This window comes from Sceloporus occidentalis, unplaced genomic scaffold (genome assembly GCF_023333645.1).
Source record: "Sceloporus occidentalis isolate IW3139 unplaced genomic scaffold, rSceOcc1.0.p SCAF_2, whole genome shotgun sequence".
Lineage (NCBI taxonomy): Eukaryota > Metazoa > Chordata > Lepidosauria > Squamata > Phrynosomatidae > Sceloporus > Sceloporus occidentalis.
Genome location: NW_028316982.1, coordinates 195,045,663 through 195,064,358, shown reverse-complemented (window position 1 = coordinate 195,064,358; position 18,696 = coordinate 195,045,663). Strand labels below are relative to the sequence as shown.

General features: G+C 41.0%; 1 protein-coding gene across 3 annotated transcripts in view; it reads left to right on the top strand.

The window, feature by feature from the left end:
- The first annotated feature begins 683 nt into the window (after window positions 1-683).
- Window positions 684-18,696, top strand: part of MED14 (mediator complex subunit 14) — a 53,809-nt gene continuing 35,796 nt past the window's right edge. For all 3 annotated transcript variants that reach the window (XM_089511854.1, XM_089511855.1, XM_089511853.1), the window contains exons 1-8: window positions 684-1,064; window positions 4,692-4,718; window positions 7,515-7,620; window positions 8,882-9,055; window positions 10,544-10,673; window positions 11,310-11,438; window positions 12,321-12,428; window positions 15,740-15,872. In XM_089511854.1, the coding sequence (XP_089367980.1) occupies window positions 883-1,064; window positions 4,692-4,718; window positions 7,515-7,620; window positions 8,882-9,055; window positions 10,544-10,673; window positions 11,310-11,438; window positions 12,321-12,428; window positions 15,740-15,872 (989 nt within the window). In that variant the 5' untranslated portion in view covers window positions 684-882. The remainder of the gene's footprint in view (window positions 1,065-4,691; window positions 4,719-7,514; window positions 7,621-8,881; window positions 9,056-10,543; window positions 10,674-11,309; window positions 11,439-12,320; window positions 12,429-15,739; window positions 15,873-18,696) is intronic.

Below are 18,696 nucleotides of genomic sequence, written 5' to 3'. Positions count from 1 at the left end.
GTCTGGACCCCCCCCCCTTCCTAAATTCCTAGCTACGTCCCTGCACCCCCCATGAATACCAAAATCCAGCAATGCTCAAATCCTATTGAATACAATGGTGAAGCAAAATGGTGGACCTTTTATAAAATGGCAAAATCAAGGTTTGCTTTTTGGAATTTATACATTTAAAAAATATTTTCCAGATGTGGATGCTTTAATCTGTGGATGAAAAAATCTGTGGACACAGAGGGATGGCTGTATCCTACATCCACAAAACTACCCTCACCTACCAAGTTTGTAACTTCTTTGGGCCCAAGCAGACTCTTATCACAGCATGCCTTTCTAAGTCTGCACAGACTCTTGAATGATTCCCTAGCAGTGGCCCCAAGGGTCCTCCTCCTTCCCCTTTCTGAAGATGGGGCCAAGGTCCACTCTCTCCCAGTCTGCGAGGAGGACCTCTCCTGTTCTCAGAGAATACTGGAAACTGACTGGCAGAAGCTCTGAGGAGATGATGACATGATCTGCAGCATCTTTCATTGCTGCTGGGCAGACCAAACATGGCGCCCAGAGCAAGGGCTGAAGCGCAGAGTCCTCCAATGAGGAGCAGACCATAGAGTCGGCGGGAAAGAGAGCCTCCACGCAGACCCCGGAAGAGGTTTCTTTCCGGTCCGCCGCGCTCCTCGGTTCGCTTCCGGTGCGGTTTCCGCCCCCAGTAATGGCGGCTGCAGCTGCCTTAGCAGTGATGGCGGCTGCAGAGGGAAGGAGAAGCGCGTGCTGAGCGCAGACTCCGCTGCCACTCCCGCTGCGTCTTCCTCTCCTCCCTTCCCTCCGGAGTTCCTCCGCCAGAGAACGGGCTTCGGAGGCTCCTTGCAACTCCCCGGCTGCCTGTGACCCTCCTCGGCCATGGCGCCGGTGCAGCTGGAGACCCACCAGCTGTTGCCTACGGGGGGCGGCCCCGCCTCAGCCCCGGCTCCTCCGCCCCCCGGAGCGGCGCCCCCCGCAGCCAGCCCCGGCTACAGGCTCAGCACCCTCATCGACTTCCTCCTGCACCGGACCTACGCCGAGCTCACCGTCCTCGCAGACCTGTGAGCGGCCCATTGGGAAGCCTTGCCCAGGGGGAGATATTGGGAATGGTTGCCCATAGGGAGACATTTAGAATACATGCCCATGGGGAGACATTGGGGAATGCTTGCCCATAGGGAGACATTGGGGAATGCTTGCCCATAGGGAGACCTTGGGAATGCTTGCTCATAGGGAGACATTGGGAATGGTTGCCCATGGGGAGACATTGGGGAATGCTTGCCCATAGGGAGATATTGGGGAATGCTTGCCCATGGGGAGACATTGGGAATGCTTGCCCATAGGGAGACATTGGGGAATGCTTGCCCATAGGGAGACCTTGGGAATGCTTGCTCATAGGGAGACATTGGGAATGGTTGCCCATGGGGAGATATTGGGGAATGCTTGCCCATGGGGAGACATTGGGAATGCTTGCCCATAGGGAGACATTGGGGAATGCTTGCCCATAGGGACATATTGGGAATGGTTGCCTATAGGGAGACATTGGAGAACCCTTGCCCATAGGAAATCATTGGGGAATGCTTGCCCATAGGGAGACATTGCGAGTACATGCCCATAGGGAGACATTGGGGAATGCTTGCCCATAGGGAGACATTGGGAATGCTTGCCTATAGGGAGACATTAGGAATGCTTGCCCATAGGGAGACATTGGGAATGCTTGCCCATAGGGAGATATTGGGAATGCTTGCCCATGGGGAGACATTGGGAATGCTTGCCCATGGGGAGACATTGGGAATGGTTGCCCATAGGGAGACATTGGGAATGCTTGCCCATAGGGAGACATTGGGAATGGTTGCCCATAGGGAGACATTGGGGAATGCTTGCCCATATGGACATATTGGGAATGGTTGCCTATAGGGAGACATTGGAGAACCCTTGCCTATAGGGAGACATTGGGGAATGCTTGCCCATAGGGAGACATTGCGAGTACATGCCCATAGGGAGACATTGGGGAATGCTTGCCCATAGGGAGACATTGGGAATGCTTGCCTATAGGGAGACATTAGGAATGCTTGCCCATAGGGAGACATTGGGGAATGCTTGCCCATAGGGAGACATTAGGAATGCTTGCCCATAGGGAGACATTGGGAATGCTCGCCCATAGGGAGACCTTGGGAATGCTTGCTCATAGGGAGACATTGGGGAATGCTTGCCCATAGGGAGACATTGCGAGTACATGCCCATAGGGAGACATTGGGGAATGCTTGCCCATAGGGAGACATTGGGAATGGTTGCCTATAGGGAGACATTAGGAATGCTTGCCCATAGGGAGATATTGGGAATGGTTGCCCATAGTGAGACATTGGGAATGGTTGGCCATAGGGAGATATTGGGAATGGTTGCCCATAGGGAGACATTGGGAATGGTTGTCTATAGAGAGACATTAGGAATGCTTGCCCATAGGGAGACATTGGGGAATACAGGGGGGAAGAGAGGCCAGGCCTGGAAGACAAAGAGCCCTCCTCCAACCACCATCTTGAGGGGGAGAGAGGCCTGGCCTGGAAGACAAAGAGCCCTCCTCCAACCACCATCTTGAGGGGGAGAGAGGCCTTGCAATTTTTTTTTGTATTGTATTGCAATTTTACTGTACACCGCTATGATCATTGCGGAATAGTGGTCTATAAATAAAAATTATTATTATTATTATTATTAATTATTATTACTTGCCCATAGGGAGACATTGGGGAATGCTTGCCCATAGGGAGACATTGGGAATGGTTGCCCATAGGGAGATATTGGGGAATGCTTGCCCATGGGGAGACATTGGGAATGGTTGCCTATAGGGAGACATTTAGAATACATGCCCATGGGGAGACATTGGGGAATGCTTGCCCAGAGGGAGACCTTGGGAATGCTTGCCCAGAGGGAGACCTTGGGAATGCTTGCCTATAGGGAGACATTGGGGAATGCTTGCCTATAGGGAGACATTGGGGAATGCTTACCCATAGGTAGACCTGGGGAATGCTTGCTCATAGGGAGACCTTGGGGCATGCTTGCCCATGGGGAGACATTGGGGAATGGTTACTCAGAGGGAGACATTGGGGATTGCTTGCCCATAAGGAGACATTGGGGAATGCTTGCCCATAGGGAGACATTGAGGAATGCTTGCCCTTAGGGAAACATTGGGGAATGTATGCCCATAGGGGAACATTGAGGAATGCTTGCCCATAGGGAGACATTGGGGAATGCTTGCCCATAAAGAATCATTGCGGAATACATGCCCATAGGGAGACAGTTGAGAATGCTAACCCAAAGGGCTACATTGGAGAACGCTTCCCCATAGGGAAACATTGGGGAATACTTGCCCATAGAGAATCAGTAGGGAATACTTACCCTTAGGAATCCATTGGGAAATACGTGCCCTTAGGGAATCATTGCGGAATACATGACCATAGGGAAATATTGCAGAATGCTTTCCCATAGGGAATTACTGGGGAATGCATGCCTATAGAGAATCATAGAATCATGGGCAAGTACTGTCCTGCGTTTCCTTATGGGCAAGTATGGTTTCTCCACTGGCATGTATGGTTTCCCTATGGGCAAGTAGTGTCATTTGTTTTAGTATGTCCCTTCAGCATGACCAGATGTCCTAACCACAGAGGAGGACCAGGCATTTCAGAAAGTAGGACATTCATGATAAATGCAGGGCATGGCAAAGGAAAGCTAAAGACACATCTGTAAAAAGAAATGCATTCCCAAAATGGAGGAAGTTTTGAAATTCCTCTTGGACAGTCAGTTGAAATGTAGCGCAGGTCCTGGAAAAGGACGACCTACATATCCAGGAGTAGCGTGTTGGGCATGTTTGTTGTTGTGTGCCTTCAAGTCAATTCTGACTTATGGTGTTTCATGGCTCAGCAGGGAACTGAATCTGGTCTCCGGAGTCATAGTCCAGCACTCATACCACTACACCACATTTTCCCTTGTAGCAAAGTGCAAGTACATCTAAAATCCCTCAAACAATGGCCTGTTACAGACAGCCAAAATAAAGCTGCTTCGAGTCACAGTGGAGGTATGGTGTTTCACTGATACATGCGTCCTAAGAGTCCAGAAGCCACGCCAAAGCCATGCTCCAGTCCTTAGAAAGTTTACTTTCTAGTTTCAGCAGTAGTTGCCAAACAATGCCTCTAGTGCCATCATAATGTTTAAAATGAGACATGTGCAGTGTAGCTGCATTCCTTCCAAGCTCTGTAGCATTCCCAGAAGCATTATTAGCCTTGTGATTATGGTGTACATCTATCATGTGCCTGGATTCTAGTGAAAACGTTTTGAGGGGCAATTTCAAATGTTTGTAGTTTCACAAGTATATACATGCTATGTACATCTTATTTTAAAGTGTAATGGAGGGGCAAGGTTAGTTCTTGCTGCTGCCATAACAACTAATTTGATTATGGTGGCCAGGTGTAGCTTCAGGTGGATTTCATGCCTGCAATTTTGTTTCTAGATGTGAAGTTGCCCATCCCTACTTTAAAGTGTAAAATAGTATGCTCACAATAAAAATTGTGCTCCAGTGTGTTGTGGGTTTAGTTCACTGTATAGAACTGAAGCGTAGAAGAGTAGGGCGTCTTGTAGTTTTATTTTTCCAGTACTTCCCAAGATAACACTTTGTTTTGTTTTTCTCCTTTTAAAAATAGATTACCAAGGAAAACTGACATGGAAAGGTGAGTAAAGAAAAGTGAGATGAATTTACATTTGATTTCAATTAAATGTAAATATGGAATCGAATAGTATGCCAAATCAAATGTTTCTTCACTTGGGTTTACTTGTATTAAAGAAGATGAAATTATGAAATTATTATAAAATAATATTGCTTCACTTTTACTGAATGTATAGTATGAAACTCAATATATGCTGGGTTGTTTCACATTTAATCCTGAAAGACAGTTTGTGCTGTGAGAATGCATCTTGTGCCTAATAGGAGCATACTGTTCACTGTGTCCACATGCAGCCTATTCAGTTTCTTTGCTATGTAGTGGACATCATAGATTATTGTTACATACAAACCAGAAAATGACGGTGTGTTCCTATCTTGCATATCAGGATTATTAATCACAAAATACAAATGAAAACTGGCAATGCTGTAAGGGGGAGAGAGAATAATAAGGTCTAATTGCTGAAGATCTTCATAATAAAGCATCTTTCCTGTCAGGAAATTAGGAACCAGGTTTTCAAATCCAAAAATCCGTTCTCAAATTTCTACACTTCAGCTTCAGATAGTAAGTGATACAAAGCAGACATGGCTGAATATTTTGGTTAATATAACTCTCTGCTGACTTAGTTAAAAAATAATTTCAGAATACAGTGTGCCTGCACCATACACGGGCGTACTATATGTGGCTTTCAGCTTATGCTGAAAGCTGCATGACAGAACTGGCAATGGCACGCCTGCCCGCTGTGCCTCATGCACGAGTCCCATTATTTACAGTGGGGCTCAAGCATACACGTTATTTGCCTTATGCGGTGGTGGTGGGGGGTCCAGAATGGATCCCCCATGTAAGGCAAGGGAGCACTGTACTAAACCATGATAAAGCATTGGCTGCAGTGTGGGACAATGTTTTAACTGGATTTGTAAATGTGCTTGTCCTTTGATATGCACATCTGCTAGGGTAGAACTAATCTTGGGAAGCTAAGCAGTGGTCTCAAACACGCTGCAGAAATCATCCTATTTGAGACCACTTTAACTGGCCTGGCTCAGTGTGAGGGGATCCTGGGAATTGTAGTTTATTGTGGCACCATAAACTGTCTGACGGAGAAGGCTAAATGTCTCACAAAACTACAGTTCCCAGAATTTCGTATCATTTAACCAGGGCAGTTAAAGCGATCTCAAACTGGATGATTTCTGCAGTATGTTTTGGACCAATGTTTCACTTGTACTTCTGCGGTATTAGCTATATTAAGTCTCAGATAAGCATTGGCTTATAGTTCATTGTATCCATCTTCAGTTGTATTCTTTTGCTATTTGCTCAGAAATGGTGAGCTCCATAGTTAATATTATTAAAATCTTATGGCTTGGAGCATTTTTGAGGTTATAATTCTGTGTACATTTATTTGAATGCAAGTTCTATTAAAATCACATGGGTAATTGTGATGGTGAACCTTTTATGGGCAGAGTGCCCAAACTGCAACCCAAAACCCACTTATTTATTGCAAAGTGCCATGTCCCTCTGGCTTTTTAGTAACAAATTCTTGCAAACTCTGTGCTGGGGCAACAGCACATGTGACCACAGAGAGGGCTTTGAGTGCCACCTCTGGCACATGTGCCATAGGTTCGCCATCACTGATCTATAGGATTTTGTAATTTAATGTGAAATCTTTGTTCAACAAATCTAATCATTTATTTTGTACACATGGTGTATGTCAATGTTATTTTTCACGCTTTAAATGTTAATTTTTTTTAACAGAGAAGTAGACAACTTTGTGGGTACATGGGCAGCTTTAGCTTCCCTGTTGGGACCACTGTTGCTCCACTGCTAAAATATTTAATGGGGTTTTCTTGACTTATTGCCTCATTTTCAGCATTCAGTTTATGCTGGATTTGGGTAACATCTTTTCTGAGGGAACATATGACTGCAAAAACAGTTTTGGGAGAGGTATGCACCCTGTGGTCCACATGTTGTCCATCCCTGTCATAACAAATCAAATTATCTATGTTGTCCTAATATTGTAATGGAGTCATCTTGTTGACATCTAGTAAGTTGAAGCTGGTGATATGTCACAGTGAATTGTCATTAATTGTAATTGCCATTAACTAATTCAGTTTTGAAGTGGGTTTACTGCTTTAGGGGATGTTTTAATTAACTGGCATAGCTGCCCTCCATTCAGAATTTAAAGCTGTAGAAAAAATGACTAGCAGTTGGTTTTTCTGATAACCTAAAAGAAATCCATTGCTGTGTTCTAATGACATTTTATTTTCTGTCATTTAATTGTACTTTTGTGACACAAAAAATGAAAGTATCTATATTGCAGGATAACGTTAAAAATCTAAAATGTAAATAAAGTTAGCTGCTATATAGTGACTAAGTATTGTGAGATACTTTGAAAACTAGTTTACTAATCCATTTGTATTACATGGTCTTCAACAAACATGTACATGCAAGAGAAGGGCACTTTTAAGAGTTCCCCATATTCTTATGCTTACAAGTAGGAAGAGATTATCTGGCTACTCTTGTTTATATCAGTAAAAAGAATATTAACAGTTAGAGAATATTAAAATGTTTTTTAATTAATAGTTTACAATAAAGTCCTCAGACTAAATAAATCCAGCAGTACCTGTATTTCAGACAGCTTACCTTCACTGTTATTACCTCGCACTGATATATCTGATTGCAGCTTTGTTATTATATCACTTTTGGAGGTTGGAATTACTTTTGACAGGTTATTCTCATTCTCCTTGTGTGCATCTTCTTTCAAAATACTTGAACTATATTTGTTTCAAAATCTAACTCTTTTCTTTACAGAAAAATAGAAATAGTGCAATTTGCAAGTCGCACACGACAGTTGTTTGTTCGACTGTTAGCCTTGGTGAAATGGGCAAATAATGCTGGAAAGGTTGAAAAATGTGCGGTAGGTTCATGACTTCCAAACTAAAATTAATAAAAACAGGATGGTTGTTATTTTCCACACATAATTGAGAATCTGGCTATTGTCATTCAATTTGTTCATAAATCATGGCTATACATTGCAAAAGCATTTTAATAGGCATGCACATTTCTCCTCTTTGGTGTACAGTGAATAAAGTACAGTTGGCCCTCAGTATCAGCAGACTTTCTATCCGTGGATCTGAGCATCCGTGGACAGAAAACCTGCATTGTCTCCAATGGCAACACATGCCCATTGCCGTGGGGCCATTAGGGACAGCTGTTGTCCCATGGCAGCACATGCATGCAGCCATGCTGCCATTAGAGGCAGCTGCTGTTGTCCCGTGGCAGCACATACACGCACACTCCATTAAGTTCCAATGTCCACAGTGGCGGCGCAGCCACATGCACACACTGCCATTGGGAACAATGTGGACTTGAACATCCACAGATTTTGGTACTAATGGTGGGGAGGGGTCCAGAACAGATCCCTCATGGATTCCAAGGGCTGACTGTATCTTTTGAAAACTGGTCTGCTACAGCTAGGAGATTTTTTTAAAAGAAGTATCCAGGTCATGATTTTGTTCTTCAGTTTGCACACATTTTAGTTTGTAGACTGTGTAGTCCTGTAGTTAGTTACAAATTAACTATCATTTTCTATTTTACATACATGAAATGCAGTGTGCAACCATTTTTAAAATTTATGATTTAAGCTTGTATTAAATGACACGACTTGTATTTCTGGAGAATATTGACGTAGATAATAATAATGGTGTTGTTTCCAGACAGTTCTCTTAGTATCCAAGACTATTATGTATCTTAACACAAACCATGGAATGTATAGGCTAACTTGACTGTTTTTTGAAATTCTGGGAGAGATGTCATTTTTATGAACATGCATTAAGTAGCATGTGGGTCTCATGCAATAATTCTTATGCTGTTTTCTTTTTTTAGATTAATAATGTATTTCTTGTAAGAAATATTTTTTTAAAAAAATCTAAATTTCAGGTCAAAAAAGCAGATTCCAGAGCAATGTACAATGATTTTAAAAATGTGATCTTAAACTATGATTGTCCATAATGGCAATTTATTGTCATGTACCAGCTGAAATATGTATTTTAATCAAATACTTAGTTTTGAAATAGTGAGCATAATTGGGTATTTCAGAGGAGTTTCGAGATGATTTAGGGAATTAATTTATGCAAGAACTGGTTTATGTAGTCTGCATATAAATATGTATTTTACAGATGATATCAAGTTTTCTAGATCAACAGGCTATCCTGTTTGTTGACACTGCTGATCGCTTAGCATCATTAGCTAGAGATGCCTTGGTTCATGCTCGTCTACCTAGCTTTGCTATTCCTTATGCGATTGATGTATTGACAACTGGATCGTACCCACGGCTGCCAACATGTATACGGGTAAACCATTTCATAATGAGTTTTTTAAAATCATTATTTTATTATTTTGCGTATTTATACCCCATTCTTTAAGATGCCAGTTCTGAAGATCAGAGGATCAGAAAGCTGGCAGTTCGAGGCCTGAGTGCTGTATGATGGGGTGAGCTCCTGCCACTAGTCCCAGTTTTTGCCAATCTGGCAGTTTGAAAGCATGTAAATGCAAGTAGATAAATAGGTATCACTTCGGTGGGAAGGTAATAGCATTCAGTACAGTCATGCTGGCCACATGACCACCAGTGCAGTCCTTGGACAGAGCACTGGCTGTTTGGCTTAGCAACGGACATGAGCACTGCCCCCTACAATCAATTATAATGATATTCATGTCAAGGGACTACTTTTACCTTTAGCCACAAAGGCTCACAGAGCAGCTTACAATTGTAAACCTGAGGGCAAGTAACTGTGAAATTGACAGGCTAAAAAGACAGCACTCAAATCTATTCCTGCCAGCAGCTGCTTGGGACTGCACTGGTGGCATACTTTTGAAGTGGTCCCAGCACAATTGGGGATGGAGGGGCCTGGGGCTGCTCATTCTGGGTTGTGTGCTTCAGCCCCTTGACCCCATTGTTTACTCTTTGAAGACAACAACAAAAAAATCAGATTGGTTAGTACGGATGGTAGGTCCATTTAAAACACTAAATTAAATATGCAGTTGTTTATATTTGTATGGCTTACCTTTCTTACCAGGTTTGGGTGACAAATAAAGCAGTTACTGGCCACCAGTCTTCCAAAAACCAGTCTATTTCCTTTCTACCTTACTCATTTTGGATATGCTATATTAGTTTCTCTGTGATCAGTAGATGACTTCTGTTGTATCCAGTCCCTTCCTGTTAATGGATCAGCAAATTACCAGTCAATCATATATTCTAGCAACTATACAGTCAAGACTTAATGTCTTTGCATGTTCTGCCATCAAAATGTGACTTGGGCATCTAATACAGTTCCCACAAACTCTTAAGTGATTTGTGCAGGGTATGGGTCTTTTCCATTGAAATGTCTTCATTTCTAAAAGTTGTTGAAGGTACATCTAAACTGTAGAAATAATGCAGTTCGACACTACTTTAGTGCTTCAGCTCCATTCTATGGAATCGTGGAATTTGTAGTTTTTCAAGGTCTTTAGCCTTCTCTGCAAAAAGTACTGGTGCTTCACAAAACTACAACTCCTAGGATTCAGCAGGATGGAGCCATGGCAGTTAAACTGGTGTCAGACTTCATTATTTATACAGTGTAGATCACCCAGAAATGCCACAGGAATCCACTTTTCAAATAAAAAAAAATTAAAATGCACTTTTGTCTATTATATGAACCCAAGCAGCTTTTTGAATCCTGGGCAGTGTGGACCTGTTAGATTGACATTGAAACTGAATCTCTTGCTGCTGATGCCTGTTTACGGAGTTCTTAAATGCAGAATAACTTAAATTGAGTAAATGCATCTCATCTTTGTGTTAATAGGATAAAATAATTCCTCCTGATCCAATAACTAAAATTGAAAAGCAAACAACACTGCATCAGTTAAATCAGATTCTTCGCCACCGACTTGTGACAACAGATCTTCCACCACAGCTAGCAAATCTTACAGTTGGTAAGCATTTGAACCACTTTACTCCTTATGAATTAAAAAGCTGAATACAAGTTTAAAATAGTTTCCGAAGTGTTTATATTTAAATTCAAGGAAACAGAAAAATGGATTGATTCTCATTGCTACTGAGGCTAGACAGGAATCATGTAACCTTGAAGTTTCTTTCTTCTCTCCATCTCTAGAATCTGCTCCATTTCTTCAGTTTGCCTTAGCCCAGGTCAGATGTGCCTGACTCCTTCTCTGTGGTCTCTTCTAGTCATTAATGTTTGTTTTTTCTTTCTTATTAAACTTATTAGCCTTTTTGATATTTTTATATTTCATTCCCTCCGTTGCTTATTGTGCTTTCCCTTTCTGTCTTTAGTTGCAATCATCAGGAAACTTTATTTACTCTTTCACATTAAAAAAGGTGAACAATAGAGAAGGGAAAATCTGTATCGTTAGCAAACAATTGCATTCATTCTGGAAGTTTGGATTTTTTTCAGAATTGTGGTAAATGCATCTAGATAAATGAGTTTTGGCTTTATCCCTGTAATCTTGTCTAGGGACTAGGTTGTTGGGTTGTTTTTTTTTTAACAGTTTCCAGTCCTTGTTTAATTCTTTGATTTGTGGTGTGTTTGTTCTTATGGTTTCTTTTCTTAGCCAATGGTCGTGTAAAGTTTCGTGTTGAGGGTGAATTTGAGGCTACTTTAACAGTGATGGGAGATGATCCTGATGTCCCATGGCGTCTTCTGAAACTGGAAATTCTGGTTGAAGACAAAGAGACTGGAGGTAATGCCAGAAGATATTGTGATAGATCGAATGATCCTGATTCTGAGTGCTCCTTGAATTGTTACACTCCTTTAACTTTTCTGTTAAAATAAACTGTGTTTCTTCCGGCTATATTGTGGTGCAGTGGTTAAATGCAGGTACTGTAGCCAAAATGTTGTGAGTTCGATCCTGTAGGGCTCCATCCTTACATCCAAGTCAGTAAAAATGAGTACTCCTCTTGCTGGGGGCAACTGACTAACACATTGTAAACCACTTAGAGAGTGCTTAGCACTATAAAGTGGTATAGAAATGTACGTGCTATTACTATTGCTATATCAGATGATGATGATGATAGTATTGTTACCATTATTTCTTACCTGCCTCTCCCAATGTATCAAAGCGGGGACCAACAGCAGACCAATAAATACATAATATCTGTTAAAAACACAATATCAGTTAAAACATATCAATTAAAAGAACAGACCATCCACATTTAAAATTAATTTAAAATTTAAGATCATCTGGATAAGCCTGCCAGAAGACACTGGTCTTTAATATTGTCTTAAATTCAGACTGTGTCTTCAGCTGTCAAATCCCTTCCAGTAGGTTGTTCCATAGTCTGTTGGTGATGTGTTTCTCAGCTTTATTTATTTATTTATTTATTTATTTATTTTTATCCTGCCATTCTCCCAAGTTGGGACCCATAGAGAGGATTTACTCTATATTCCCAGGTCTGCGTTCTCAAAGTGTATGTTTCATCAATAGTGACTCTTCAAGCATTAATAAACCTTTGCTGCTTTCTGCTAATGTATGAAGCTTCAAACCAAAACCTTTTAAGTAGTGTTATGTAATCTTTTGAGATGCATTAAAACATAGATACCTCTTATTTTGTTTTAATGGAAGATGGTCGAGCCTTAGTTCATAGCATGCAGATCAACTTCATCCACCAGTTGGTCCAGTCTCGGCTGTTCGCAGATGAGAAGCCTCTGCAGGACATGTACAACTGTTTACGTATCCTTTTAAAAACTTGTTCTGAAGATTCAAGAGGAGGAAGAGAACAAGACTATGGGACTAGAAGGGCTTCTTTTCCATTTACTTCCAATTGCCATTTACTGATGCATCCATCCTCACCCATCAGCCACTTACACTGTAAGGTAAACAAAGAATTGATGAAGATAATTTTCCTGACACTTTCAACATGAGTGGAATTCTGTTAGCTTCAACTCTATATTCAACCCATTATGAATAGATGCTAGGTAATGTAGTTGCGTGTATACCTGGTGAGTATTCTCTGAAGCTGCAGGTATTCTTTAGTTGTGATCACTTGTTTCTGTATTAGCATACAGGTATAAGTCAGGCGGGGTACAGACCACTCAAAAAGGGTGGTCTGCCTGCACCTTGTTTTGCTGCATGAGGAAGCTGCAGTGGATAAACTGCACGGCTTCCTCGCGCAGCAAAAAGAACCAGCAAAAAGCGGGTTCTTTTTGCGGCGACATTGTGACGCCACAGTGCGCCAATGGCAACATCACAATTTTGCCACCATTTTGATGCCCTTGTCACGTGTGAGGGGCAAGGGGCATCTGGAAGTGCCACCCATTGCGCCCGTCTCTCCTGGGCCGACGTTAACAAAGTAGATATGTTCTTGGGCATTATTTCTTTAACAGAAAACTGGGTACCAGAGTCAGAAATAACAAAAGAACAGGGATAGTTCCTGTACTACAAAAAAGAAGAGCACTTTAACATATTTTGAAAAAAATTATCTCCAGAACTAACATATACATGTGGGGAAAAAAACCCAGATCAGGTGAGCCTTTTAAGCACAAATATACATAAATTTATACACAAATATTATGAAGCTTCTAGAGACCATTTTGAAACCTCCATTCAAAATGTATCCAGGGCCAAACTTCTAAATCTGTGCTTAATAATTTGGGAGATGGCTGGTGAGGCAGGTGTATCTGCTTTCCCCCTTTCTCTCTGCTTTGCTATTCACTACTGCTCAGTAAATAATTTTGAGGACATCAATTGTTTACCTTGCTTGCTTGATGTAGGCATACACAGATACAGCAGGATTGGTTGGAGTAGAATCCCATTCTTTCATAGCTCAAACTTTATTGGATTGTTTGCTGCAGATATTCTGCTGCAACCTGTCTTTGAAAGTCTGTTTCTCCAGCTCTCCTTCACCATTCTCCCAATGCAAATGCTACTAAAAATCATCCAGCAAGTCAGAGGAAAGGGGGACCTGGAAAGCATAAAAATACTTTGCAAATAGTTTATCAGAGGTTTTGTTAACTGAGGTATGCCTATATTCTCTCTTTTTGTCATACAGATCCGGAATTACATGTTCTAGATCAAAGACAAAAAACAGTTATGACAGGGTTTTGTTGGCAAGATTTGTTCAGAGGGGGTTTACCATTATCTTCATCTGAGGCTGAGAGAGTGTAACTTGCCCAAAATCACCCAGTGTGCTTCCATGTCTGAATGGGGATTCGAACCCTAATCTCCAGGGTCATAAGCCAGTTCTCAAAGCACTTTAACATGCTGGTTGTCAAAAACCAATTACAAAACACAAAGGCAGGGGACAAGTTGGTATAATTTTGATCACATCTCAAATAATTCTTTATTTTTCTTCAAGGAATATTTTCTCTGTGAATAAAGAGCAGCTTGAAATGTTTTGAAAGTCATACCAGTCTAGTCATCTATCTTAATGTTATGGATTTTTTCCCCTTTGCAATTGAGTTCATGTAAATTTACTTTTTCAGTCTAATCTATTAAAACCATTTTTCCCTTCCTGGATATTATGAAGGATAGCTCACATTCACACCCAGCCAATGTTGGAAACAGCTAGAACATTTTAAAATGTTTTACTAACAAAGAGCAAGTGGAAAATGACACAGATTACTGTATATACACATATATAAGTCTAGAAATTTTGGACAAAAATTGACCCAAAAAACCTGAGTCGACTTATCCACAGGTCAGTGTAAGTACTGTACTTTAACTCTTATAAAAAGGGAACCATCCCTTGGTGAAAAGCAAAAGTTTAATCTGTCCTGAATGACTACCACTCCCCCGACCCCGCTCTCTCATCCATCCAGCCTTCAGTGGGAGCCCAAACAGTTATGCCTGCTGGAATTTTGTTAAGTTATTTTATATCATTTTCCTTTGTTTCATCCTATAGATCCTTTGTTACATGCTCCTTGATATATCAAAATCCATAGTTTTAGCCTCAAAACCTGCCCTTGACTTATACATGAGGTCAACTTATAGTCGAATATACACGTTATGTCCTTTCCTTAGTTTTAATGAGAACCAATGTTCTGAGGTAAAATAGAAGCCACTTTCCTCTTTTCCTGCTTGCTTTCTTAACTCTTCTATTGTATTATGTTCTAAATCTAGAACATTTTACAGGTTACATTGTTCTGCATTTAGCACATTGCCCTGGTAGCTGCTAAGAGTTACAAATCAGATGGCACTGGCTACATTGCTGTTTCGGTAGTATACAATTGTGGTTTTGCTTTAGCACAACGTGCCTCCACTTGCTTAAAAAAGGACAGCTTTCATTGATTCCTCCTCCTCACACCTCTGTATTGAAACTTGTTCCAGAGAATCCTCCAATCCTCAAACACCTTTAGGGATGTAGGGGATATATGTGTGTTGGGGGTGGTCACTTCTGGTAATCATTTTGGATGTTTATGGCTTGGTTATTTATTTATTTTTTGTGTTTTTCTGGTTTTTGGTAGCCCCGGAGTAGGGGAAGCAAACCCTTGCATTTGTGGCTGATTTGGGGTTGATTTCTCTAGTTTTCAAGTGACAAATCATCTGAAAATGGCACAGACAATTTTTAATAATAATAATTTTTATTTCTATCTTCCCGCCTCTCCCAATGGATTGAGGCGGGATCACAGCAGAGTTAAAATTACACTTACAATATTGCAGCATTAGTTACTGCACAATTAAAATCACAGCTAAAAATATAAAAACATAAGAACATAAAAGCATAGGAACATAAAAACATAAAACATAATTAAGATTGTATGTTTTTAATTTTAAAAAGTAAACATTTTGTAGGTCTGGGGGCTTTCCTATGGTCTCAAGAGCAGCATCTGGCCCACAGTCTGCCCTTCACCCACCCCAATGTAGATTCAATTGGATCTTTTACAAATTCCTGGAGTGTTTATCAAGAATGGCTTTGAGATATTTGTTCAATAGAAGCAGTGTACAAAGGTCACCAAGTCTTAGATGTAATGTAAGAGTAAATGTACTTACTGTTCAAAGCTGTAACTTTATTTTACAGTATTTACTTAACTCAAATCCTTTAGATTCCTTCTGCTTGTCACTGCAGTTGGAAGTTTTACGTTCACAGACTTTAATGCTGATTCGAGAACGCTGGGGTGATCTTGTACAAGAGGAACGATACCAACCAGGCAAATGTCTATCTCTGTCTGTTTGGAAGTAAGTGAAATAATGATTGAGATCTACAAATGTTTATCCAGATGATCCAAGCATAGGTTCTTGGATGATACCATAAAGCTTCAATAAGGAAAGTCTAGGAATACATGTAATAGTCTATATTGAAGTATTCAGGACTTGCCAGTCATTTGGATTTTGTGCGATTTACTGTTGCTTTCTCCCTCTTAAATGAGCCATGCATATTGTTTCTAGAATGTAAGCACAATCTGGAATGTAAGCACAATCACAATTTCTGGCCTTTTAGTAACATCAAATGTGTAGTGTTAACTACATATTCCAGTCAGTGTCACTGCAGAATCACTTCTGATAGGAAGAGAGTATTTCAAGGATATTTAGTGTAGTTTGGAATTGAGTACCTGGAGAGTGTTTCTTGCTTCCTTTGTCAAGTTCTTTTTGATACCCAGAACCTTTACAGTGTTTCAAACACTACACATGTTTCCAGTCATACTCAAAACTAATAGAAAAAGTCTTTCCTATTCCAGTCTTGGTGCTAAGGCTATCTGATGTGGGGGACAAGCTGTTGCTTCGTTTCTTTTCTCCTATGGTGCCAGGGACTGGTGCCATATTTTTGCCCGTGGGCAAGGGCCATCCAGTTCAACCCCCTGCCAAGCAGGAAATCTCAAAGCATCCCTGACAGATGGCCATCCAGCCTCTGTTTAAAGACTTCCAAGGAAGGAGACTCCACTACACTCCGAGGGAGTGTGTTCCACTGTCAAACAGCCCTTATTGTCAGGAAGTTCCTCCTAATGTTGAGGTGGAATCTCTTTTCCTGTAGCTTGCATCCATTGCTCTGGGTCCTAGTGTCTGGAGCAACAGAAAACAAGCTAGCTCTCTCCTCAATGTGACATCCCTTCAAGTATTTAAACAGGGCTATCATATCACCTCTTAACCTTCTGTTCTCCAGGCTAAACATCCCCAGCTCCATAAGTCGTTCCTCATAGGGCATGGTTTCCAGACCCTTCACCATTTTAGTCACACCCCTTTGGACACGCTTCAGTTTCTCCACATCCTGTTTAAATTGTGCTGTCCAGAACTGGACACAATACTCCAAGTGGAGCATGACCAGTGCAGAATAGAGTGGCACTATTACTTCTCTTGATCTAGACACTATACTTCTATTGATGCAGCCTAAAATTGCATTGGCCTAGTTAAGTGTATTGTAAGACACCAAGACACCATTGAAATTTATGAAAATTAACATCTGTTGGTATTGCCTCACATCAAAAGGGAAGTGCATGTAATATATATTTGTTTTAGAAGTTTATGTCACAGTCAGTATAGATATTTCTGTGGCTTACAGAATTGAAAAACAAAACTGCTGAAAACACATAAGATTAATTTAGCACTGTCTTATGTATTTCTGGCCTTGGTTTAAATTATTGGCATGAATCTGTCCTCAAACCTTCTAGATCTTTTAAAGGTCAATTGACCAACTGCTTTTGCCCATTCATCTGTGTGTATGTTAAGATTAGCCTTGGGAACCTTGCTTATTTACCTGCCAGTAAGTTCATTTGGGTTCATGGGTATACGGCAGGGTTTTCTTCATAATGAAACTCTCCTAGATGAGCTACACATGAGCGCTACAGCCTTGTTCTTAAAATAGTTCTCAAAAACTTAACTATTGCATGCTGCCGTTTCCTGATCAGTATTTTTGTCCTACTTGTTCCTTCAGAAAATTATGTGGCCTAATTGAGTCAATGTATCTGAACTGCTGTGTTACATTTTTATATTATGATTTGGTGCATTATGTAGCTGAAATCCTGTTTCGATTATGAAGGCTGTACAGTAAAGGCTATGCCCCACATTGTGAGGGCTGTGCTCTAAAACCATTGAGCAACTGCTAAGAGTTAGGTGGGCACATTTGTTCCCTGCAAGATCTAGGAAGACCACCCTGCTTGCACTCTGCACTGTGCCTTCTGGCTGTCACCCCCTGAAGTTATTTAACAATTTTTAAGTGAAAACACCCAATTGTAATTATGGGGAGTCTCCACACTACCCCACCAGTAAAAAAATAAAGACTTATCCAGAGGGGAGAAACAGCTGAGGGGATGTGGTGGTAACAGACTAGAAGTGTCCATCATACCCACTGTGGAATGTATGGGGCAATTCACCACATTCTCCCCTCCTAGCTGTGTCTCCCCCCTGGATAAGTATTCAACCAGAAAGTAAACTCAAAGTCAACTTCCAGTTTTTCTTGGTTAAATAATGGTCTATCCTGAGTCTAAAACAGTACTGGTGGGGATAATGTGGAGGGAGGCCTGGGAGGGGGGAATCAGTGTACTATACTCACCCCTTCATTAAAAGGTGGCCTTAAAGTACCATAATAAATAAATAGTAAAACATAAAAAATAGTTTGGTAAAGGTTGGGACGCCTGGGGAAATTGAAAGGTCTCAGCTTGATTCTGGAAAGACTACAAAGTGGATACCAGCTGAGTCTTTCCAATGAGAGTGAGCACTACCTCCAAGAAAATCCTTTCCCCAGTAGCATGTATATCTGAAGATAATATTCAGTATAGCCAGTCAGCAGAATTGGTAGTGGAATCTCATATCAGGCAAAGTTCTTGAGAATTTGAGATAGCAGATTGTGGTGGGATTTCAAATCTAGATTAGATGTGCACCTATGAGAGAAGTTCAATAATTATCTAAAGACTAGAATAGAAGACTAAAATTTTGGGTCGGTAGTATCAGTGTCCTGTTTTATAATAAGATTAAACTGTTTGTAATGATATTAAAGTGTTTCTGTGTTTCACAGACAAAATCATTTGTACTCCTAAGAGCCTATCTAACACACCATTTCTATTTTAAG